General features: G+C 30.0%; 2 protein-coding genes across 2 annotated transcripts in view; one reads left to right on the top strand and one right to left on the bottom strand.

The window, feature by feature from the left end:
- The first annotated feature begins 3,408 nt into the window (after positions 1 to 3,408).
- On the top strand, positions 3,409 to 20,003 carry LOC108904389. The gene is made up of 5 exons (XM_018706917.1): positions 3,409 to 3,611; positions 16,321 to 16,356; positions 17,542 to 17,743; positions 19,362 to 19,467; positions 19,649 to 20,003. Exons 1-5 carry the CDS (start codon positions 3,503 to 3,505, stop codon positions 19,673 to 19,675), a joined length of 480 nt encoding a protein of 159 aa, XP_018562433.1. The 5' UTR covers positions 3,409 to 3,502; the 3' UTR covers positions 19,676 to 20,003.
- Positions 20,004 to 20,525: 522 nt separating this feature from the next.
- The window catches only part of LOC108904368 (chorion peroxidase), a 43,777-nt gene continuing 36,954 nt past the window's right edge, over positions 20,526 to 27,348 (bottom strand). The window contains exon 14 of the mRNA XM_023455551.1: positions 20,526 to 20,592. Coding sequence (XP_023311319.1) covers positions 20,526 to 20,592 — 67 coding nt within the window. The remainder of the gene's footprint in view (positions 20,593 to 27,348) is intronic.

A 27,348-nucleotide genomic window follows, 5' to 3' on the forward strand; every position in this document is an offset into this window, starting at 1 on the left:
TTCAATTGGTTTGTTATAGATGTACTCTGAACCATAACCTTTCGTGAATGATATCCTGTTGCGAGGCTACTTGGCTTACATGAAATTATCTTTAATGCGGACGTTTAGTAATATTGATATAATTTTAATTTATTACCTAATTACTATAAAAGTCTATATTGTTCTATAAATTTAAATATATAAATTCCTTAATTCTTTTAGTCACTTGGGATATGAATCTTCTTAAATTTTCTAATATTGCCAGAATATCGCGATATTTCAGGTAATGACAAAGAAGACATTTTTTTGCCACTAGTAAAAATACTGAGAAATTCTTCATGGCAATGTGTACTATGGACTATGGGGTTGCGTATTATTTGGCGCATGTGATGTCACTACTAAAGAGGCCCATAACTGACAAAATATTTTTGATTTAAAATTTTTTTTATAGCGCAATAGGTCATGAAATTAAAAAGAAGAAATACAAAATACGGATGATTAAGTAGATTTCACGGAGACAGAGCTATTCTAAAATTACCTATTATTATTTTTTTCTCCTAGTATTCCTCTTAAAAGAGACACTGGACTCCAAATAAGTACCTAGAAATTTTGTACGTTTTGGGTTCTAACTTTGACACCACATATATAGGGTCTAAAGGATCTGTACAACGCTCTACCATAGTACGGCTCAAAATAAGTTGAGTTAACTAAACTTTCCTTAATTTAAAAATTAATAATAACGGAGCTACAAGGTATCAAAGTTGAAAAAATAAATAATATTTTTTTTAATATTTTCCGACTACTAATTTCGTGAAATTTCGTGTTCGGTTTTTTTTTTGGGATGAGAAATTCGAATTTATCGACGATTTCATTGTATCTTCTAGCTAGAGAACGCCACAAGCGCCCATTAGGACGCATTTAAACTGCCAACGTTTTTTGTGCCACGGTGTATTTCATTTTGGGCTGAAAAAATCTTTTCTGCTCAAAAAACGTCTACTTTACTAATATCTCTAAAGTCAACCATTTTAAAAATGCCTTATGTTGCTAAAATATTATAAAATACATGCTTTTCAAGATAAATCAGTTTTTAATACGGGCAGCAACTAGTTTATTTTTTTATAAAATGTTTCATATTTATGTTTTGTTATGTTTAGGTACGTTTTGTAATTTTGCAAGTCCAAAAACTCTTAAAAGAGTTGGTAGCTTAAGATGTACAAGTTAAAGATTGAAAATGAACATTTACATAATAATAACACAAGAAAATGGTAAATATTACTTCGACAAATGTTCAAAATTAACTTGCTGTACACTTTTTTACTCGACGAATATTTTCCCAGTTCACATCAAATAATATTCTAGAATTCTTAAAATTAATTTTATTACTTCTATCCAGATTAAGTTCTTCTATAGTATTGTTAGGTGTTAAATAAATGGATGACCCTACAGAAAAAGTCTAATGGATTAAGGTTGGCGACCCATGTGACCATAAAACTATAAAAATTTGATAAGTACTGATTATCTTCAAAATGAAACAGAGCACAATCGTGCATGTGCTCATTTTGAACACCTAAATATAATATGTTTATTTTTAATCTCTAACTTGTTTTTCTTAAGCTATTTTTAAAGTTTTTTTTAAAATAAAATAAATACATGAAACAAACTGTAAAAGATTAAAACAAAACAAGAATAAGTTAAAGTAAGTTAAAAAAATAATTTAAAAGAAAGGAAATTATCAAAATACATTTTAAATATGGGCACCTTCCACCTCCACATGCTTTCTAAGTTTACGAAATTAATTCTTTGTACTCTCCCAATCCATTTATTAAAAACAATACATAAGTAATTTCGTACATCAATATTGAAATGGGGAGGAGCCCCATCATGCATGAATCAAACGTTTCTTCGGTTTTTTAGTGAATCGTCTAATAGCGCCTACAAATGATTTAGAAAAAAATTTAAATATCGATGAGTCTGGCTTCACAAGAAATGGCATTCTTAATTTCCATAACTTGCATTTATGATATGAAGAGAATCCGCCACGGTACTGTGCTAACAAAAGACCAACACCGAGTCATAATTAATGTATGGGGAGGAACAGTCAGTAATAATTTAATAGGTCCATGCGTTTTTGAGGAACTTGTGAATGGACATCGATATTTGGAGCTAAATACTTAAGTTACTTTAACTTATTGTTGTTTTGTTTTTCTATTTTGTGTTATGTGTAAAGTGTGTTTGTCAAACTTTGTTAGTGAAAATTACATTGACAGTAAGATTTTCTAGACTTTTATTTTAAAAATATGTGCGGTTCTATCGTGGTAATTATGTCCATTTAAAAATTAAAAACAAAAAATGGTGGAGGCGCCGATCGATGTGCACTGTGACATAAAATCACAAATATTTCCTAAACTGTTAATTTTACCGAGTTGAACCAAGAGGGTATTTTCGTTGGTAAATTCTTCAATTTCCATGCAGGCAGATTGCGATAGCCATCTATGCAAAAATTCTGGGAAAACTTCAGAAACAAACTATACGCATGTGTTATCGATCACCAAATTTGCATCATACTTAAGTTAATAGTTTAGAGACTAAATAAAAATAACTTTTTAATTTTCACCTTTGAGGACCCGTAACTTGTTAATGAAGGCTCGTAGAAAAAAAAATTATATGAAAAACTGATATTATTTTGACCTCATCTATTTGCACTCGACATTTTTGTATTAGTATTGGGACACTCTGTATACTTACTTGTTCTAACATGGTTTCGATGTTATCAAGTTAACATCTGTAACATTTTGTATAAAATGGTGAAGGCACAATATTGCTATATATTAGGGCTATGTACTGAAGAACTGTAATGCAAAATCTCTCTTGCATTTTCTTTCTAAAAATTAATAATTAAATTCATTAACAAGTAAATAAATAATATACTTATATTATTTTGGAGTTTGGATTTACAGTTGCACCTAAATATTCCACATAAAGTATTTATAGATTAAAACATTAAATTCCCGAATAGTTTTTCAAAGAACTATTTAAATAGTCCATTCTAAGAACTGCGAATAAAAATACAATAAAACCACATTTTCAGTTTTAAATAAACTTACGAGTATATTTGTTTGAATGATCGTTTGGTGATTGAGGTCTAGCGACGAAAGAAAATCTATCAGTCGAATTATGAGTTTATTTAATAACACAGTGTCAATACCGATAAACCCACGCATTTATTTTATGATATTCATACATACACTTATCCTCAACACGAACCTCATTGACGGATTGTCTTCATGGGTTAATAAAGAACCGTAAAGATAATAAAAACGAGATAAAAATCATACGTGGTAGTGGGCAAATCTGTGATAGGAGGGGTTGAATCATCCCCTATAAAAGCCAAACCTATACATGGGGTGTGCAGAGTTGAAGTGAAGACACTGTTGCGCCTGCAACTTTCCCTAACATAGACGCAACAAGTAAAAGGTCCGTTCAGTAAACGTTTTCCGTTTGATTTTATTGTCAGTGTGCCAGTATGTGCTACAAGCTGCCATCCCGCAAGGGAGCTGTGTCTCCAGTAACAGTTAATTTAGTTAAAATCACAGTTGTTTTGGTATTCTTTTGTTTCGCCGAGTGTGCTGCTGGTGAGTTCAATGCTGCGATTTTGCTCTTAAATATTCACGAAAATACTTATATTTTCCCTTATATTTTAATTTTTTCAATAAATTATTATAGAACCTTATCAGTTTCACTAAGTAAAAATGTAAAGCTTGCTATATATAATCTAAAAACAGGTTTCAAAATGAATAACTTTATGATTTGTTGAATATTTTATATAACATTTTCGTTAGTTTTTCATACACTTGTTACAGCGTAGACCGCTCTTTTCTCTCATAAAAAATACTTGATTTAATTTTGACTTTAATAAATATTTTAAATTTGCAAAATTTATCAAGGAATACTATTAAATTTATTAGATAAGAATGTATCACTTACTGAAAATATGTAATTTAGCAACATATTCAACAATAAATAGCAGCCTCACATCTTGCTGAAAATATTATAAAACGCCTTGTTCCTATTTTGTCATATATCTCCCAGAATAGTAGTAGTAGTAGTACTTTTTCTGCAGTTCCTAACTTTTGGGAATTGAGAACATTTATTCCTTTATTTCATGTGACAATATAACGTGACATTTATATGTTGTATTCAAATTTTATTTTTCAAAGCTATAAAAATAAATCTGCATGCAAACATTTCATATGACATGACATCCAAAAAAGTAGGTAATTGTTCAGCAATTTTACATAGAAATTTTTAAATAGATCCACTTTTGTTTTGTCTTTTATTTATTTTTTTTTTTTTGAGAAAAATGATTAATAAATTATTTTAAATCGTACAAACCCATAAAACTAGGAATATGTAAAATACTAAATTTTATACACATATGTAGTTAAAGATTGTGAGTATATAAAATAATTTTGAAAGTCTAAATTGTATATTTTACTACCGATATTTTTAATGATTTTAGTGGTAAGATTGCTACCAATGTATAAGAAATATATATCAACTTGAATCAAATATAATTTATTTACATACGTTATGAGTATATAGAAATTTTGAGTAAAAAGAATCTTATCCTCTTATCTTAGAATAAAAAGAATCCTTTAGTAAAATGAGGAAATACTATTTAATTCTAGTTTATAATACATACTTATTATATTCACAAATATATGCTTGTTTTAATAAAAATAATATTTTTGGCTGTTTAAAAAAGTTGTTTTTCTCGATTTTCACCTACATGTAAAATAAAATATGATAAAACTTAATTACTATTTATTATAATATATATTGTTATTTAAATAATTTCAAAACTAAGAAAAACATTGTTTTTATTTATGGAATCCAGTTTACTAATAATTATTTACTAGTTTTAGGATTTACATATGTAATTTTAGCTTTTTAATGCATATAACTATTGTGTTTAACGTTACATGTCCAAATTTAATATATTATATCTATTCATAAAGTGCTCGTTATTTGAGAAACAGGGGATCTAAGTTTGAAAAAAAATGTATCAGCTGCTTCATTAAGTTACAAAAATCTTTATGAGACGTATCGGAATATGTACTGAGGCGTAGGCGCCATTTTAAAGGCATTTTGTAAAATATTTTAAATAAGTTCTACAATTTCATGTTCAAACGCATCGTCTTTATAAATTGCTAATTTGTACCAAGACGGTAAAAGATCAAAAAATTTGCCTCTCAAAAGCGATACTATTTTTTCCAATAGTGTACAATAATTTTCGAGGAAATTTTAAGCAGCATATGTCATATTTACCCCCCTGGTTTAAACTGAGATTTTTTTTCATATTGAATACCAATTTATTCATGAATATATAAACAAAATTTCGTTTCAATACTCATATTCGTTTATTCAGAAGATATTTAGAGATAAGTATAACATTCCAAACGTCTTGTACCTGAAAAAGCAAAAGTCCAAGGTAAATAATAATTTACTACTCGTTGTGATATACCCTGTAGACTGAATAAAAAAAAACAAATAGATATTTTAATACTTTTGACGTTATGAAAAATGCTATTAATATTGCTAAGATAAATGATAAATAAGTATATATAAGGGGGCGTTTAAATATCTTTTCACTGTACCAGTTATATAAGTTTTTTTCAGGGTATAAGACTAACAATACTTTCAAAATTAGGGAAAAAAACTTTTAATTCGTATGTTTGCCTTACGTTTTCTAAATTTTGCACACTTGTTAAACATGCATAAAATCGCATATGGTACCATAAACATAGTCACACCCTGCAGAATGCTTTTAGAAAACTATTGACACATGCATTAATCACAATTATTGAGTATCTTTGCAAATTTGCTGAACAAAACAGGAAAGGTACATTTTCTGATATTTACCTATTCTCCTTGATCTTTCAATGCGAAAAATTAAAGGAAGTTGCTCTAGTTTAGTGTTACGCTTCGTTACTTCCTGGATGGATGTAATTGTTCTATCATGCATTGTTTTAATAAGAGTGCGATTTCTTATCTATAAAACGTCAGCCTTAAGTAAAACTAACTATTTTATTATAAAATTTGCTTTTTTAACATACAACTAAAACTTTTCATAAATTCTTTGGAAGCTTAGTTGTTTCAAAAAATCCTCCTCTTGGTAATTCTCCAATAACGATACCACATGAACAAATTTAACATTTCACTTATTTTAAACAATATCAAATTCAGGACCAGCCTTTGAATCTTAAAAATGCTCTGGTATGAATTCCCAGGAACATAACTTTTTATGGATATTTCCTAATAATTCTAAAATAGCTAATTTTACCATCCGCTGGATCTAAAATTTCGCAATAAATTTGCTCTAACTTAGTCAGCTTCATAGCAAACAGGTTATGTTAAACAGTTTTACAATAGTATCTACCTACAGCTTACATTACTTATTATTGTTTCGAAAAAATGGATCAATGAAAACGTTCTGAAAGAATCTCTCGATCGCACTTTTACTGAATAAAGGAATACTCGAAACTTCATTAGAAACTTTATTCTTGAACTGTATAAAAAGATGAAATTTGACAACTTTTGGGGTAGGTGGTGATAAAATGGTCAAATAATATATTATACATGCGAGTGAAGTTTATACGATTATTTGTTTATTTATTTATTGATCAACTTTTTCTTAATATAGAAACTTCACAACTAAAGCAACATAAAAATTTAAGGCGAATAATTCCTTTCAGAACCTGTTACGGGATAAGAATGCTCTAGAAAGCTTACAAATAGCTCGTGCATTATTTATTTCCTTTTTGTAACGAAACTTTGCAGAACAATAGTAATCTTTTATTATTTAGGATACCGCATGACTAAATTACCTTTGAACTTAAAGCAATAAGTACAAATAATTTGGATTCTTAAATACACTCTCATACCAAAATATACATGTAGGTACAATAACATTTTTTGGTAAAACGTGTCGAAGTAGCTGGTGCATTTAAGTTTTTAATTGCAATGACTCGCTCTCCGCGCGTCAAAGAGATATGTGTAATTAAGGACATAATAATGTCACTAGAGTTGTATAAGCTCAGAAATTTGATTTAAACTTCAAATGTAATTAGCTGTTTGGTGCAGTGTTATGTAATACATATTGAAAATTTTAAAACTTGTCAAAAAAGTTGTTTAAATGCTTACATAATTTATTACGTTTTGAACGTTATGGATAGAGAGTGGAAAATTTTCTGTAACTTAGTAATATTCAGAAAATAAACGAAATAATACGTTTGCACTACAATAGATTTACTTACAGAACTTGCATTTAGCCATCTATTTTTATAAAAGAAAGTGTTAAAAATTAAAGCCGGAAAATATACCAAATTAATCTTGATTTCTTCTACAGGAAACTATAAAACTAAGAATCACACACTTTTCCATCATATCTTCCCGCCTAGTGATAAAATATAACCGTAAATACCGGAAACTGTTTTACTAATACTTCTTAGAAAATGCGTAATATATTTTGGTAAAAGAAATATAAAACCTGCCTGCTTACGACAAACATCCATTTTTTCTTTTAATACTTAATTGAGAAAATAATTTGCGTTGTCGCTCAGTCCTTTATTTTTTCTCATTTTTCGCATGGAGCTTTACATTAGAATTATTCACTGTTAGCAAAATTTCTTTGTAATGTAATTGTCACAGAAGGATTTTAAAATGATCATTATTCTGTTGTTTTTTTTTGTATTAATTCCTTTGTTATTTCATCCATAAAAGCATTTCTCACGAAAGTATTAATTCTATAAAATTTAATGGTTTATCAAAATAAACTGTCCATGCATAAAACAAAAGACGGAAAATGGAACCAACTGATAAAAAATATCTTCTTTGATGTTAATTGTATTGAAAGGGTGCTACCTTTTTATAAACTTAATTTAAATAGAGAAAAAAATAGAGACGATTCAATTAAAAGTATCAAATACGTTGTAGTAATAATTTTGTTATAGAGAACTTTAACAAAGGAAAATTTAAAATTTTATACAAAATTTGGCGACTGATAATAAAGTACATCTATATGTTTAAAAACTTCGACCTTTCAAATTACTGAATTCAAATGATTCAGACTTACAATGACTCACTAACAATAAGTATTAAGTACTTCTAAACATATTCAAAGTAACACATAGAAGGTGTAATGCCTATACTACCTACTTGCTCCCAAAAATAAAAATTATTTCTATCAACGCCCACCCACTCTTTATAGGGCTGCAAGTTACAGTGAACAAGTAGATATTTGAAAACTGTGCTGCCAAAGTTTTCCAAGTTTCCTCTAAATTTTCACCGAGAAAATATTTTGTTTTTGTAATAGTCCTTAGAGGAAAAACTCCAACATTATTAAATCCTAGATGATGACCCGATTGGATCATTTGGTCCTATTCACTTACTGACAAATTTCTTATTGAAAGCATTTTACTATCTACGTTAACTTAGCTCCCCTACAATATCGATTAGCACATAGCGCATTCAGAATCTAGCAGAATAAAAAATATATTTTAGTACTTACAATCATATCCTCATGTTACTAAGATAAACATTTTTGTAAAGCATATAATGAAATACAAGGCATTCAATTAATAAAATAAAAGTCAATTTTTTATTTTGTTTTGCAACTGGAAATAGAAAATAATAATAATTTGTCAATTTAACTTTGGAAAAATGTCATAAGAACTTGTACTAATAATTTTTTCAACCTAAATGTTTTGAATCTTATTCAGTCGTGTGTAATAACTTCGTTTTCTTGTTTTGAAAATTTCTTTAATTTTTAATATTTTCAAAAGTTCTGTCAACCAAATTTTCTGGGTGGCTATGTAAGTTTTAAAATATATTTGCAGGTATGAGGTACCTCAAGAGTCTATTTTCGTCCCACTTTTATTCATAATGTTTATTAACGACATAACATCCAATCTTAACACAGTGCAGCCTTTACTGCACTGGAAGCAAATTTGAATCGGGCCATGCAATTCTTTGAGAAAGCAAAATCATCCACTAAAATTTCATTTTTGAGGATTGGATAAATTTATCGAATTCTATATAAACTTTTAAATTTACCCTCCTTTAGTTACTGTGATTATTGGAATTAGAATTTATATATCTGTTTGCACAAGTTAAATTTTCTATAAAAACTCGTTTCAGTATTAACTATTTGTTTATCAGCGTCTCATTTTGTTGCCAGTGAAAATGGACCTTAGCATATATTCTGCAGTTGTCTCACTTAAATACGCACCTTTGTCAATGAAAAAAGCAATATATTTTGTCTCATAAGGCGTTTCATCTACAGTTTCCATTTTTTTCCTTTTTTTTTCATTCAAATCCGATGTACATATATTATCCTCAGTTTCTTCTTCCTTCTTGACTTCTGTCAAAATAATGCAAATTGTTTCTTATTAAAATATTACACAAATGAAACATAAAATTAGGTAATAATAAAGACACGTACCACAGCAGTGCTACAAAATCGTTTCATAAACATGATATTTTATTACTGTTCAATCATATTATCAGCCAGGAAAATATTTTGATATAGTTTCAAAAATAAATTTTTGAAGTTCTTTAGATATAACGTGTAAAAAACTTTAGAGATTTAAACCCCGCAGACCACAACACCGTGCTGTTTCATTTAGGCACCAAAGTGACAAACTGTAGGAATAACTCTGTCCGCAAACGAAATTCAATGTTCCATTTCTAGGCAGTAAACTTTAAAAGATTCTGAATGATATTATATTTTCACTTCTTTGATAGTCTTCTTAGTCAGAGTAACTAGAAAAAAAATTTATAAAGCCAGGATGAAAAAAGGTTATAGGAAAATTTGAAGTATACTTTTTTAAAAAAGATCGCTGTAAGAGTACCTCTACATTTTTCCTATAAGATTGTTATATAAAATGCAGTTAATTCCTTGACCTATAACTTGAAAGGAAATTATTTTCTTATACCTCCTTTGGAAAACTAATATATCAATGAGGTCATATTTTTCCATTCAGTGTAACAAGTAATAGTGTGTTATAGCAAATTAAAACCATTTATTAAGTATTAAAAGCGTTTCTAGGAAACAGATTTCCATTAATCAGATAATGCTGTTTTGCTATTATCTTAAAATAAAGAATTTGCTTGTATCAATTTCCGCTTTACACACCTATGTGGAAAATGCAAATGGTGACAAGGTATTTAATTAATAACAGTACATAGTGCCTCCAACACGAGTCATTGAAATTATAAATGTATATGAGAAGAACGATTATTAAATACTTTCCGATTTTATTTATTAGGTGCTAAATTTATTAGCTGTTGTCTATAAATTCAATTGTTTGCTTCTCATGTAACCTCCATACGTGGTTGCGAAAAAGTGCGATTTGTTCCATTTTAATTCAAGAATGCGAAAAAATCAACTCAATTAATTAGGTACAATAGTACTGATATTATATAGGTGATTTTTTTAACCTGGAACTTTAAAATATATTAAAAAATAAGTATTCTATCAAGAAAATATCTTGAAGTCTTAACTAGGACTGGTCTATTTTGTATTGCAGAATCAGATTCTACGGCTAAAAGTACGTAAGGTTTGTCTGAATTTTTTTTCGATTTCTCCTATTGAGAACCTAGCTTAAAATTCTGCAATGTATTTGTAATAAAAAATGCCACCGTTCATGTAAATACTCGAAATTTGTCGTAAAAAAAGTTTATTAATTTTGCAAATTTTGAATAACTGGGAAAATGAGTTATTTCTTAAAGTTGTTTCGTTCTTTGTACGTTTATTTTTTATTTTTTGCGGTTACATAAAACACGAAGAAATAAATAAGACAAACGTTAAATGCAAACATAAGACATTTTTAGAAGAATTATTTTTAACAAAAGAAATGGTATTTTTAAAGCAAAATACAAAAAAATATATCCATTTGAAAGCAGATTAATTCAAACACTCCGATAAGTCATAAGTAGAGCTGTCAGAATTGAGCCGCGGAACATAGGCGAACGCTTTATTTTTTAAAACAGCAAAAATTAAATTGTCTACAATACACTACCATAAACACTAACGGATAAGAATTAATTACGTAACATCCGCACGACAACAAAACAACAGTATACCAAGGTGACATGAACGTGAAAAGCATTCTGGGGCAGCGGTTCACACATGTCTCAGTTGTCCCCCTTTATACGCCATTGAATTGCGATCCTCTCTGACAGCCTTAGTCATAGGCGTTGAAAAGTAATAATGAGAAATAAAATTTGTTTTAAAACTAATTTTGATTATTTACAGTGAAAACGTGGTATTTTTTATTGCAAATATATTGCAGACTCGTATGCGTAGGAGAAACCAAAAAAAAATAATTACGTCGATTACAGCACCACCTATCATGAATCGAAAAAGTTTTTGAGACAAATCCTACGTACTTTTAGCCATAGAATCCGAATCTGCAATAAAGATAGGGGTTTATTTAATATTTTAAAGTTACCCCCACCCTACCTACAACAAGGGGGAAGGGAGACTAATTTTGGTACCAATGTATTCCCTCCGTGGAATGATTAAATTTTGATTATGGTCATATTTTTCGTATTTGTCGAGATATTTGAAAGTTTTAGGTTAAAAAAAATCACTCGGTATACTAAAGAGCAATTACTTACAGTCACCTAGAAATGGCAATCGATAAAAGCAATGAAAAAATCAACAAATCATTTTGCCATCATTTAGGAAAATTTAACTATACCTACGCCACGGAGTTAAGATTTAATTTTATCACGTTGAATGTCACTTCATTCATGTACTGTGCTCACAAAATTTCTTTTAATATTTGCAGTTGTTCGGAATATATTTGTAGTGTATAACTTGTAGTCGAAATTAGGTGGAAAGAAAATTTAAAAGAATTTATACTGCATTAAAGTGAACTCTAAATTTTTCCCAATTACTTCAAGGGGAATGTTGTTGTATTCTTTTCAGTATGTATAGAAATAGTAAATCAGCTTTAGATAATTCTAGAAGACATTTCTCATCCTATTAAAAGTCATAAAACATAATTATTTTTATCTTAATTTAAAAAGAGTTGCAGGATGTCACAAACAACTTAAAATTTATTTTATGTAATGAAATGATGGCCATTGGAATTCATCAAGTCAGTTCACGAAACACAATTTTATTTCATTATCATTAAAGTAAGACAAACCTCGTAATTAGCCCAGAAGTCGGAGACTTGTGCGGGAGAGGAGGCGTCATATTATTATTATTAAGCAGGCCGCATTTGCGCCCAGGAGCGACTTATGTTGGTAGGCCCTAACTACCATTCAGTGCATGAATGAGGGAAACTTGGAAAGCCTCATTAATTAGGGGGCTGGTCAAATGCCAACCAGGTGTCAATCTCTCACATTGACCCAAGCCAACATTCTTCCACCCTACTATACCTGCACAGAGGGTGCCAATCCTCCATACAAGCATAGCTAATCTACGGTCTACCGGCCGCGGGAATCGAACCCAAGCAGAATTAGCACACGATTTAAGTACTGACGCCTTAAACAGTGCGGCTATCGACCGATATTTTAATAAAACAACTTTTGGTTTCACTATTCATTTCAAAAGAGCATTTTTCCTAAATTTGCATAATTAGAAAAATCTTAATATATTCCCACTTTATTTTAATTAAGCATCAAAACAGAGAAACAACTTTCCGCGTGTCTCCAACTAATTGAGCATCAATGAAACGAAGTAAGTAAATAAAACGGAAAATAAGCACTACAGGGTAATGACTTTGGAGATTTGAACAGATGGAGAGCAATTTAAAGAAATCGCTTATCCTGACAGGGATAACAAGTCTGTGCTCTTCTGATCTACAATAAAGCGTTACCTAAAAGTGAAAGTTATTCTTCTCCCTTATCACAAATTATGTTCAAACAAAATATTCTGAAAGTTTGTACGCCTGAATTATACGGCAGAGCTTAGCACCTGAGAAATATTTCTTTTTGAGCGGATATCATTTGTTATAGCCGTGGCTAAATATAGAATTAAAGTAACACTTAGACCCCTGCGGAGCTTAACGAATCTGATTTTTGATATTCCTTTCTTAAAAAGGTTAGATTACAATGGTAAATAATTTAATGATAAATCCTTAGAAACTTGAATGTATTTGTTTTTATTTCAATACGACAATGAATTGCCATTAATTAAATTACAATCATAAATCGAAAATAATGGAACTGTAAAATTTTTTTATATAAATCGGAGGATGTCTTTCAGAATATAGACAATACGACATACAAAACATTATATATTTGACGATATATAAATATAGGGTGTCCCAAAATTCACACAAGAAGTAATTTTGATAGAAAACACAGGTTTTTAATTAAAAATTGTAATGTTTTTATTGATTTGATTTTATTGCCCATTTTGCATAAATGCGGTTAAATTTCGTTGACACAGCGTTCAATTTCCTGCTTCAAAGGGTGAGTGGTCGTGGGCTTGTTGACATAAAACTTTTAAAAAATCCTAAAGAAAAATGCGTTCAATCGCATGATCTAGGAGGCCGATTCAGACCACCAAAATGGGAAATTACACGACCATGAAATGACTCAAGCACTAATTGAATTACTTCTCGGGCTATATGACATGTGGCACCGTCTTGTTTAAACCACATGTCGTTTATGTCAACATCTTGGAATTTAGGGACAAAAAACTGGATTATCATGTCGCGAAAGCAAGCACCAATAACGGCTATTTCCTTAACAGCCGCATTACCGAAGAAGTATGGTCCGATGATGTCTCCAGCCCAAAATCCTCATCAAACAGTAACACTTTGTAGATGCGTTTGTGCCTCAATAATCACTCGTGAATTTTCTGAACCCCAAATGCCACAATTTTGTCGATTAACGAAGACATCAAGATGAAAATGAGCCTCATCGTTGAAGATGATGAAGAGTCAGCATCCATTTGTTCCATAATCCATTCAACGAACGCGTGGTCAGTAGGTTTCAATCCTAGAGTCAATTGAACTTTGTAAATCTTTCGGGAGAATACGCTGCAAAGAGCTTCTCGAAATGTCCAGCTGCCGAATTGATGTGTCTGGGATCTCAGCACCACTCGCACGAACTACTTCGATTATTTAAGATCACTAACTGATCTAGTTTCCCTGAATTCCGACCATATTTTGTACGAAAATTGCGACCTGTAGTTGCCAAACTTTCATTATTTTTCAAATTTGCTCAACAATGAAAACGTGTAGCGCTCCATTTTTAATAACCCTAAACTGTCAACTGTCACGCTCTCTTTTTTTCATTGGCATTTTACCGCGCAAAATTAAAATCTTGCATTAATTTTGGGACATCCATTAGATACACTTCTCAATATTTTTTTAGTAAGTTGATTATAATTTGACATATTCTACCTTGGTTAGTTTATCGCCCTAAAGGTTGTGACAAGTTCTTATTTTTCTCAAAAGTTGTTACTAAAAAAGTTTTCCAATATGTCATCTCATTCAAAAAATGTATAAAATGGTATTTAAAGAGAAAAACACTGGTTCAGTCAAGTAACAGTACTGATTTTATCAGCGTTGCCATGAAAAACGAGATACTTTCAATATTTTTATTATTTGTATAAATTATTCGTGGTATTGATAATATCGAATCTATTCCACCTTCTTCAAAAATGAAAATCGTATCCAATTTTTTTTATTGATTATCTATAACAGTCTTGATCGAGCAAGTTTATTTCTCTATAAGTATTATCTTATATCTTTGGAAGGGAATAGGTATCAAAAAACCCTCCTTATAATGAAAGTTATTAAGAGAAAAAAGGTCTTCCACATGAGGAAAAAACAGTTGGGAAATAGTGTAGACCTTAGGCCGGTAAACTTACCAATGTAGTATTTTCATGCCATAAAGATTCCCGCATGTAGTTTCATATTTGCTGTTTCTGTTTTCTGTTTCTGTTTAAACGTACAAACGTTAAAAAAGTCTTATGCTTTCTAATACTTTGAAAGAGGTATAATGTTTTAGGAAAAATTACTTATTTACATATGTCATACAGAAATTGTAAACGTGGTTAGGACTTTATCCTCATCCTGAATAGCGAAATTGTTGAGTAAATAGAAAACGACTTAATAAACTGTTAATTTTGTTAGTTTATATTTGATTTTAAGAACAATTGAGTAGGCTATTTAAATGTGAGAATATAAGAGCAATAAAAATTTCGGAATAGTATTTCCCATTAGAAAATAATATAGTCTCCATCCACATACTTTTTGTTCATAAATAATATTTTACTTAATACAAAAAACTCTGAATAACTCTGTGACGATGTTAATAAAATATGTATGTGTTAAACTACATGAAAAAAGCGTTTCACTTTGATCTACGCATCAAGTCGACATCGCTTGAAGTCTCAATGTAAAATCTTATAATTTTGGGGATGTGTACTACAGTCCGTTTAAACATATTTTGGTTATTATAGGCAACTACAGAGCTTTTGTAAATAGTGCCTCATGGCCAGTAATTTTGTTTCCTTCACATTGACATATAAATTTCGGTAAAATTAAAAATTATTAAAACAATAAGATCAAGATTACATTAAAACACAACATTCTGTTTCATCGGCTGTAATTGGTGTAATTTTTTACGAGTCAGCTAATCAACGATCGCATTATCTCGAACGTAGACGTAATGGTTTGTCATTGTTCATTGTAAACAAATAAATGTAGATAGATATAACTCACATAACATTCTAGTCCACTTAACTTTTTTGCTTTGCATTGTATTGTATTGCATACGCCAATATCGGACAAATCCATTAAACCCGTATTTTATTTAAATAGTACATAGTATATATATTTTCTCATTTGGATATAATCCTTTCTCAGCGATTACATTGATATAAAGTTTGATAGCTTTATCTCTGTTAATAAGGCCAAAGCAGTACGCTCTTTAATTTTTTTTGGCCATATTTCTCTTATTATTTGAGATAGATTCATCTAACCCCATTATAACGTTCAGGAAACGCTCTATACCAATATGTATAAATATACAGGATTTTCTGTCAAAGAAATTTATGTTTGACTTGTATTTCCAAAATGCTATTTTCTGTTGTATTTCAGTAAAGTTTTTAAATCGCAAGAAAATTTCCTGCAACTTTGGCACACATCATTTTTTTCTAAATACGAAATCAAAAAATATAAGAAGGTAGAATGTTATTGGAATAATTATGTACGTTCAACCACGAAAGTGAACTATGACTATGAAATGAACAGAAAATGTCGCTAGCAGTTAGATATCTTAATTAATTTTGTTTCCTTTTTGTTCTAGGATCCTGCTTGAACTATGGACATGCCTGTTGGGGAGGTAAATTATATTTTTTCTTTATAGAAAATATTTATTAAAAAAACATTTCGTTCCTTAATTTTACATTGCTGCAATACCTTTGTCAACAATTTGTCAATCTACAAAATTGTTTTATGAGATTAAGCCTTTGCCGAAGCATTTTCTTTTGTATTGATGATAATTAAATAGAATAAGTTACCTACGCGATATTACGATTATTATTATAGTTTTTCCTGCTTGCAGTCAAAATTTGAATCCGAAACAGCGTGTTTATACTACTTTTGTATTACATCCCATTCGTCTCTGCATATTTTTAAAATTATTTATCTGTCTGTGTGGGACATTGTATTTTTGAATCATAACTGCGGTTAAAACTACGATACGTGAAGATTAGAAAATAACAATACTCGTACGGAATTAGTTGTGTGATTTCTACTTATACTTACATCTTACCTACTAAATATATCGTGACAATAAAAAATTACATTATGCTGTTTTCAAATTGCCTGAAATATATAAATTTACGGTAATACCTATATGACCATAAACCATTGACTTCATACATTGTCACATTATGACCCTCGTCAAACATAAAACCCGTTTAAACAATGAAAGACTACCGATAGAAGCGATTTACTTTATGATTTTTGTGCAGAACATCTGATTTTGTTTTAGATGATTTAGTAAAAGAATAAGGTCGGTAATTGTCAAGTGTCATTTTATTTCTTTGTTTTGCTTTTATGTCAATTTATAACCTTTCAGTTAATAATTTCCACTAAATGAAAAATTTACAAAAATCAAGTAAAAAAAATAGTTTGAATATTAACAAAATAAAAATATTCTGCCAACGAGTCCTGCTAGAAAGTATTAAATATTTGACAAATTATCTTTTGTAACTGATGATGATGACATTGAAAAAACTAATGTGACATAAGTTTGTAACATTAATAACGTTTGATATCTACTACAGTCGAAGTATCTCACTTAGCACTTTCATATCAAATTAAAAAAAACATTAAGTACGCTATTTATTCCAGAAAACAGAGACATTATAGAGCATCAAACTTTTATTTATTATGGGATAGGTTTTTGGGTATTATCCTATCTGAGTCTTAATAAAGTTTATGTAAAAAATGTATACTTTCTCATTCATCTGAATATGGCTCATCATCGTAACTTTTTACATTAGAAAACACATTTTTTTAGCTCATGGAAAAAGAAGCGGAAATCAGAATCCCTTGGGTAGAGAAGAGACATCCGGTAAAGATTTCAAAACAAAATGGTTTTTATCAAGACTAATTCAGGGCCCTTTAGATTTACATTACCCACATGAAAGAGACATGGATATTGCCGCCAAACGTAATTCAGAATCACTTTTTTCCGGTAATGACGGAGACTCTTTAAGAGGGTAAGTGTTTAATGTTAGGAGAACATAGAAAGGAGTACAACAGCAATTCTATGTTCCTAACTGGATTTAAATTATAATTTCCCAAATCTTCCACAGATTTTCTATATTAAAAGTGCCACTTATTACCATTTTCAGTTTTTATGTCTCGACAGAAACACAATAACGGTTTATCAGTTTTGTAAAAACAAAAATGCATAAATACGTTTCATCATATTAAATAATTCACTCACTGTACACCCACAGTTAAGCTTTTCAAAGTAAGATACAAAAAGGTATTGGATTAGGGATTGAAGGACTGGGCGAGTGAAAATGAAATCAGCTACGAAAAAAGATGTAAATATTTTATGAAATTTAACAAACAAGACAGAGTGAATTCAAGACGTAATAATTCCACACAAATATACTTTTATTTCACTTTTTTTAAATGAAAGATGATATGAATTGCTTTAAATCAAAAACAATATTTTAAATTATCTTGTAATAAAGTAATAGTGTTCTACTTGGCAAAATATTATACTATCTGGATATTGCAGCAGATTTTTCAAATATTTAAAAAATAACATTTTTAATATATCGCCAATCTTCGCTAAAAATGTTACAGAATTATTTAAAAGTAGAACAACTGAATAATATAGGCTAACTCTTTTATAACATATTCATACAAACATTCTGGTCATATATCCTGTCATGTAGTGGGGAGAGGAATACAACTATACCTTTACAAAAATGATAATTAATAAGTTTACTAATGCACCGAGTGTATAATTAACATACAATGGTTTCAAGTCCACTTCCCTTTCAGCAGTGTACTTCTATAAATTTACAAAATGACTTTGAGAATGATGGTCATTTTGGTGTATAATTTCAAAGGCATGTAACACCGTCCAAAAGTGGACCTATAATTTGATGTTTTCAGCTTCCTTGGTCCTCCGAAACAACTTCTAATCCCCAATGGATAACTGACACCTGACCGATCAAGCTTTCCTCTAATTATTATTTATTACTGAAAAATGAAATGAGACATAGTCCACACGCAGAAAACAATGCGCGAAAATTCGTACAATTGTTCCTAAAATGGTGATTGTATGAAATTTTCATAGAATATTGAAAATTTGAAAAAATTTACAATTGATTGATAATAATTTCACAATTATTGTAAAATAGTCACAATTTTCATGATAATGTATATTCCGTGCAGAAATTTTGTCATGAAGTTAGTGAATCGGTACAATAACGACTTTTACAACATATTTTTAGTTTTATAGTTTTGTATTTATCATTGTTACATTATATTAGTATTAAATATCATAAAATAATTGCACAAAAATTAACGTGTTACAAATAAATGACTCAAAATCAATGAGACTCGGAATGGTAAAATTGAAGAATGTTGTAAAAATCGGTAAAGTTCACTTTTTATTAACTTTCAACCTTACTGTAGTGCACTAGTTTTAGTAATTAATATTTATACAAATGAAAAAGAAACCAAAAATTCTATTATGTTGTTTATTTGGTCACTAAAAAGATTCTTTAGTGTTCCAACAACCTTTTAAAAAATTGACTTAACCGGTTTTTATACCAAGCTCTTCAATTGTATACAGTAAATATCTAATTACAGCCAAGACTGGGAAAGTATTCAAGATCTGATAGCTGATGACCAACTTTTTGATGACTCCATTGGACGTTCTATGGAAAACAGCAGATTGAGATCACCAAAAGTGTTGGTAAGTCAATAATTCAAATTTTATAACTTTAAAAGTATTTTCGAAACACAATATATATCCTTCAACTTGACATGTGAAGCAATTGTATTACTTCCACTCAGTTTAATTTAAGTATGTACTATTGAAATTACTTTAGGCAAATCCAAGCCATTCAAAATTCTAAAAAAATACCTTGTTACAGGATAAACGTTCCATCAAACACGATTGAGGATTCTAAGCCTGCGATTAGCTCATAGATGTATGATTTCCGACAATGCCATTTACTACTTTGTCAAGACATTGACGAACTGATTTATTTTCAATAACCTGTACATATTTTGGCCCTAGTAATTGCACATAGGGCTGGAGGGCAACTATTAGGGCCTGATAGTGAATTTGTATCATGGAAAAGAAAACGAAATGTCCACTTGAAATTTCTGTTTCCCCAAATTGTATCCGTTTGGCTTACCGAATATATAAATGTAAATAAACATTGAGGATGTTCTAAACCTGATTCTACTTCTATGATACGAAGCATATTATCGTGATGTATAATCAGTGAGCCCTCTATGTTGTTTAAAGACTGTTGAATTAAAATCAATGTATAATCATAAATTATTTATGTATATCTGATATGTGTTTTATTAAACAAATACATTTATGGAGCATGTTCTTATTTTTACCATTTACAAGTAACCCACTAAAATTCTAAGAAAATCAGTTTTCATTATTCGGTTGAGGTATGTTCCGTGAAAACGTTTCAAAATTTATATTAAAGGCTATACATAGTCTTGAATAAAAATGTTTATCGCATTATTTCCCAGCAACATTTCGGAACTGTCATTATAATTCTGGTTTTAAGAATCAAGTCCTGCAAACGAATCGAATCTGGTGTCTCCTGCAACAATACTTACCCAATATATTCTTAATAATAATAATTTCAGGGAGTTTGTAATAAGAACTCTTACTTTATTTCAACAATTTATTAAAACACTTGTGATTAAAAAATACATAAATAATAATCAAAAAAGTAAACAATACACAAAGGAATAAAAAAAATAGAATAATAAAGTTGTATTTCATTCTTGCCAATAAATTAGATTCACCCTTGGGATCATTGAGCTAGAACAATCCACAAATTCATTCCTAGAAGAAAATAGACAGTGTAAGCATGTTCATCCGTTTTTTGAATTTATATTCTTAACATGAAGACAGGAAACTGTGTACAAACAAATATATAATTATTTTCAAGAAAATTCCTGCAAAATTCGACTGTTGCTAAATAGTTTATAAATAGCAATATTGATATAGTGATCACACTTAATTTTCTTAACGCGTCGTCCTGTACATTTTAAAATATTTGATTACAAGAGTGGAAGAATATCCAATATGCATGCCTTAATTTCACATTTATATGACACATCAACGTAAACAAACTGTCGAGGTCATGCTATGTATTTTGAAATCATAAACTGAGCCTGACATGAAAAATATTCCACTATACCCAAGTTTTTTTATTGCCAAAAACTCCTGAAACCCAAAAAACAGTTAAAATCCTGCTTTCACTACGTTTCTCCATGGGCACAGTTCTGGAAACGAGATGAGGTATCATATTCGCAACTATTGCATATTTTGTGTACTCAAGGACTCAATCAACCTTGTAAACATTCAGCAGCAAAAGCCAATCCTAAAACCAAGAATTCGACTAAAGTTCTACATTCGACGGCTTCAACTGTAAACACAAATCACGAATTTACAACACAGGGACAGCGAAATCTTTGAGTTTAGTTAACTAGCTACGAACCTAAACTTCTAACTTAAAGACACGGTACCATCTCTCTAAATATTCTGTAATCCTGTCGTTTTTGATAGATATCAAAAATGTCATATTCCTTTACATTTAGTGGGTTTCTCTTTGGATATAGTCCTAGAATCTTGGTATATCTTAAATTACTGAAGACAGTTGGGAGCGAACCGAGAAAATCGACTTATAGTCCAGACGGTATCTGTTTCAAAAAGCCATATTTGTGTGAATCGTATATCCACGGAGATTTTTGGCTTTTTGGCTTTCAAATATCAGTAGAAATGAAAATTTTTCTATGCGCATAAAAAAAAACGTGGGCTTAACATTTGGCGGCACAATATGTTAAAAAACTTCGAAAAATGTCATATTTTTCTTCCTATTTAATTATGTATCTTTTCAAGAGTTGATTTTAGGCGAAAATGGAAGAGGAAAAAAATGTTTGTAATTAAATTTTTTACAAAACATGACTAGTTACAAATCGAATGAATCATGATTATTATGGTAAAAATCGAAAAAATCGCAAAAATGGGGTTAAAAAACAATACTTTTTAGGGAATTTTTTTGGTGTATTTAAATTGGGTGTAGGACCTTTATACTTGGCTCAAGAAAACTTCATGTTATGTAGAATCATCACACCAAATTTCATCAAAATCGGTTCGATAGATTTTGCATAATAATTTTGCAATCCAGATTTTGAAAAAAAAATTGCAAATTTTCAAAATTTTGCACAGCAAAAACCAAGGCCCTTAGATACTTGAAAATTTAATCACATATAGAAGGGCTCTCAAGCTTTCAAACTTTTTTTGAAAAATTCGAATCCGTCAATTAGGAGAGCTCTGGCGCTTGTTTAAACATTGGTCGAATTTTTGTACTTATAAACAATTAGAACTTTGTGAATATTCAATCAAATCAAATTTTTTAAAGCAGGTTTTAAAAGTTCCTGGAAAGACGCTTCTTTTTTAAAAAAAAACAGATCGATTGATCAATTAGTTACGTAGTTATAGCCGATTCAATTTCGAGCAGGCCGAAGCGGCCGCGCTCTCTGCTTCCCCCACCACCACCACCCGTACGATTTTATTGAATTTCTCGCTTGCATAAATAACTTTAAACACGTTTTAAAGTAGGTTGCCAATGAAGAAAAGTATTGTAATCTTAGACCTGGTAAGTACTCGGAATACCAAAGGTATTTTTCGAAAAATTAGCCCGGATGTCCCAGTACATTTAGTGTAAATGACGGCTATAACTACGTAACTAATTGATCAATCGATTTTTTTTTTTTTTAAAGAAGCGTCTTTCCAAGAACTTTTAAAACCTGCTTTAAAAAATTTGATTTGATTGAATATTCACAAAGTTATTCTAATTGTTTATAAGTACAAAAATTCGACCAATGTTTAAACAAGCGCCAGAGCTCTCCTAATTGACGGATTCGAATTTTTCAAAAAAAGTTTGAAAGCTTGAGAGCCCTTCTATATGTGATTAAATTTTCAAGTATCTAAGGGCCTTGGTTTTTGCTGTGCAAAATTTTGAAAATTTGCAAATTTTTTTTCAAAATCTGGATTGCAAAATTATTATGCAAAATCTATCGAACCGATTTTGATGAAATTTGGTGTGATGATTCTACATAACATGAAGTTTTCTTGAGCCAAGTATAAAGGTCCTATACCCAATTTAAATACCCCAAAAAAATTCCCTAAAAAGTATTGTTTTTTAACCCCATTTTTGCGATTTTTTCGATTTTTACCATAATAATCATGATTCATTCGATTTGTAACTAGTCATGTTTTGTAAAAAATTTAATTACAAACATTTTTTTCCTCTTCCATTTTCGCCTAAAATCAACTCTTGAAAAGATACATAATTAAATAGGAAGAAAAATATGACATTTTTCGAATTTTTTTAACATATTGTGCCGCCAAAAGTTAAGCCCACGTTTTTTTTTATGCGCATAGATAAATTTTCATTTCTAGTGATATTTGAAAGCCAAAAAGCCAAAAATCTCCGTGGATATACGATTCACCCAAACCAAAACAGATACCGCCTAGTCTATTAGTTGTTTTCCACCAAGTTATAAAATTACAGGTAAAAATTGAATAAATTAATATAGTTGCTTTTGGTTATCCATTTTCCTTTTGTATCACTCTTTTTTATCTTCCAACCATCAATGTTTTACTTTCGCTTTATACATACTTTATACTCAGTACTATTATCAATGTACCATCATGAAAATATGATGCCAGATGATACTATTTGTTGTTAAAAAATGGATGGTCTGAAAATTAAAGAGAGCGATACAAACGATAAAAGAATTACTAAAAACCACTGCATTTACTTTATGTGTAATTTTAAAACTGAGTTGATTTTCTCAAATCATAACTATTTTCAGAAATTTTAGTTATATCATGATTGCAGATAGATTCCTTTGCAGTGCAGTATTCAAAGAAACACCCAGTAAGTGTAAAGTTATAGCAGATTTTGGGTATGGGGTTTCAGATATCCATCAAGAACTGTAACGGATATTAGGGTTAGGAAGTTAGGGCATATACAGGGTGATTCAGGTTTAATCTGGATAACTTCAGGAATCGATAGAACAGATTAAAATAATGTTCATTCTTGATATAAACTTATTTCCTAAATCGCATCGTTTCGGATATAGAGGGCGTTGAAGTAGGAATCTTTTCCCGTTTTTTCCTCATAACTTTTGAACCTCTCATCCGACTGACGTGAAATTTGGAATACAAATACTCTTTATGATCTTACATAAGCCTCTTAAACCACCTACCCTTCTTAGAAGTATATTTTGTGTGTTACCCCCTATTACATTATTTCAAAACTTAAAAAAATAAGTAATTCAATTCAATAAAACAGCTGCACACCACCTTTGCCTCAAGAATTTTGAAACTTTTTCGTCTCTTGTTTTTTTTTTCGACATTCGGCCTTGTTTCTGAGATATTCAATGAAATTCGTGACAGTGTAGCGCCCCAGCCTCGTAAATTTCATTTAACGTTATAGCAACCCATGAAAAACAAAACCCACAGTGATTTGTATAAACTAGCGTTTGCGAAAATCATCATTAAAAGTATTATTAAGTTCAAAAGTTATGAAGGAAAAACGGGTAAAAGATTCCTACTTCAACGCCCTCTACCTCCGAAACGGTGCGATTTAGAAAATGATTTATATCATAAATGAACATTATTTTAACCTGTTCTATCGATTCCTGAAGTTATCTAGATTAATCCTGAATCACCCTGTATAATAAGGTCGCACCACTCTTTTTGTTTTAAGGGTGATTTCCTATTGTTTGTCTTAAGAGACACCAAAAATCCTCAATAAACCCCACGAACATGCGTCGCGTCGGTTCGGTTCCAGAGGTGTTGCTAGACTAAATGCAGAGCCTGCTTGCCTTCTGCCTGCTTTTTTAGGTCTCAGGATGTGGTTTTTGCAAATTTTAAAAAGCTGAAGAGTAATGATGTATTTCTCATGGCAGATCCTATTTCGGAAAGTCAAAATACATAAGATGGATGGGTTTCATCCACAGAAAAGGCCACTTTTTTGAGTGTCTGTGTTATTAATGTGGCAAAAATTATTGTATTTAGTTGAAGTGTGTTATATAGGTAAATAAAATATAAGTAATTTGTTCGTTTCAAACTTCCATTTTACACTGCTATAAATGGGTGAGTGAAGAGTGGCAGAGATTTACAAATTTTTCATTTAAAAAATGAAAATATATGTATATAACTTCTAAAAATATGTTTTTAACACAATTGTATATGTGAGGTGCTAGAAATAAAATGACATACTCGTATTTTGATAATAAACCGTGGGACTCATACCATTTTAGGGGATGATATTTGGGTCCATTTCATAATGAAAAAATTTCGGAATATATTTGGGAAATAAAGAATTAAATTAGGTTTTTCTCGATCCCATCTCAAAAAGGGTTGCACACACATTTACAAAATATTTTTTCGTGATCAACTGATCAATAATAATCGTAATTTTTATTTTTCTCTAAATTTTAAAATTTTTATAAAGTTAGAGAATTATGAAGTTTGAAAAATAGAATGCTGTATAAAATTTAATTTAAATAGGTATAGATATAATGTGATTATGGAAAAAATACAGGGTGTCCCGCATAAGAACCGACACAGGGCAAGCGCATGTAGGGATGTCCAAAATATTGTAATTTAACCAAACTTACATATATACAAATTTGCACCCCTGGGGAGTTATTAGCCCCCAAAAATCTGCAACACTTTACCGTAAAGAACCAAATTTAGTACATGATTTAGGTTTACTGAAGCACTACAAGGTGTTCATTAATTCACCCCTAAAATTGTACCGAACTTGTTTTTCATTGACTGAATTGAAAAATAATAATATTAATTCACAGCATAAATTAATTTTAAATTTTTTTTACTCTTGTTAAATTTTAAAAAACTTTAACTGCTTATAAAAAATAGTCGAAAAGTCAGTAGTAGGCAATGAATTTATTTTTTTTGTTCAACAATAGCCTCTGATTGCTGTTGAAAAAATATGAATTATGATTTTTATTATTTACTTGTGTTTCTTACTTAATACAATATTCGCTTATTTAAAAACTACCTAGGTACTTGTCTTCTTTTTGTAGAATTAGGAAAGAAGTGAAGTAAAATTTATTTGGCCAATTGTCTAAATTTAAAAGACAAAGGCTACTATTACTACTATTTTCATTATTTTCTAATGAACACTGTTAAAATCTTGTGTGGGTTAATACGGTTTTTCCTGAAAACCTTAAAGTTTTTTGAAATTTAACAAGAGTAAAAAAAAAATTTAATTAAATTCTGCTGTGAATTAATATAACTATTTTTCATTTCGGTCAATGAAAACCAAGTTCGGTACAATTTTAGGGGTGAGTCATCCCCAATGAACGCCTTGTAGTGCTTCAATTAACTTTAAATCATAGTCAAAGAAGACCAATAATAAACCTAAATCATGTACTAAACTTGGTTCTTCTACGGTAAAGTGTTGCAGAGATATTAATTTTTTTCGAAATTTAGGGCCCCACTTTGGGGGCAAACAACTTCTCAAGGGTGCAACTTTGTATATAGGTAAGTTTGATTAAATTACAATATTTTGTACCTGCCCTGTGTCGGTTTTTATGTGGGACGCCCTTTATATTTTACATAAATGCAATACTTTTTGAGATCTCAAATTCGCCTTCATCTATTTTAATTTTTAATTCTATACCTATTTTAATACTTAATTTCAATGATAATTCTGTACAGTCCAGTTTTTGCCAATAATAATGTAATAATATTATTTCATTGTTTTTTTTTTTGGATTTCTCTCACTATGCAAAATAATTTTTCTGATTATCTTATTTCTGAAATACATTTCTAGAATTGATATTTTTATTGTGTTCTTTAGAGCTCAAAAGCAGATTTAAAATAAATCGAAAAGTTGATCTAATCACGACATTAAATTTATTTACTTACTTTTTTGTTCACACAAGATTCATTTGTCACATTACCATAATGCCACCAATAAAATGTGTTTGTTATTATCTATTTTAATGTTTTAACACATTATGCAAACAGAACCAAAATCAAATTAATCTAGTTAAAACACAACTCATTCCTCCAGCAATGTCGTTATATTCCATTATTGACTTTCATCTCTGCTTTCGTAAAGAAGTAGCAGGTGATGTAGATCTAACAAGGAGTTTTTATTGACACATAATTTAATAAAACGTTGTTTCAACTTAGCACTATTGTTTTCCTTTAGGCAATATTTATCGTAATTAAATTGGATGGAGGTATTTTTGTCTATGGGAGGTATTTAGGCTATTAACGTGTAGCGAAATGTTATCTGTTAAACGAATGGAAAATACAGATAGACAGAAAAATATATTACTGAAATATTGAAGTTGTTTTAAATGTTATCTTTAGGTTCAGTTTATAATATCAAAAGAAGTGAGGGTAAAAGGAAAACAATGAAATGTGAATTATTTTTTAAAATAAACATGGCGCGGTTCAGTCGATCAGCATACAAGGAGGGAAATGAACTGTATCTTCTATTCTTGAATGATACGAAGTTATAAATTCAGAGTATATACAGGG

Source organism: Anoplophora glabripennis, unplaced genomic scaffold (assembly GCF_000390285.2).
Source record: "Anoplophora glabripennis isolate ALB-LARVAE unplaced genomic scaffold, Agla_2.0 scaffold115, whole genome shotgun sequence".
NCBI classification, from domain to species: domain Eukaryota; kingdom Metazoa; phylum Arthropoda; class Insecta; order Coleoptera; family Cerambycidae; genus Anoplophora; species Anoplophora glabripennis.

What these genes read in the sequence shown, in the direction of transcription:
- LOC108904389 (XM_018706917.1), top strand. Translation starts at nt 3,503, where the DNA reads ATGTGCTACAAGCTGCCATCCCGCAAGGGAGCTGTGTCTCCAGTAACA. An exon ending in TTTCGCCGAGTGTGCTGCTG is followed by an intron (nt 3,612 to 16,320) that starts GTGAGTTCAATG and finishes TTTTTGTTCTAG; the next exon opens with GATCCTGCTTGAACTATGGA. An exon ending in TGAGATCACCAAAAGTGTTG is followed by an intron (nt 19,468 to 19,648) that starts GTAAGTCAATAA and finishes ACCTTGTTACAG; the next exon opens with GATAAACGTTCCATCAAACA.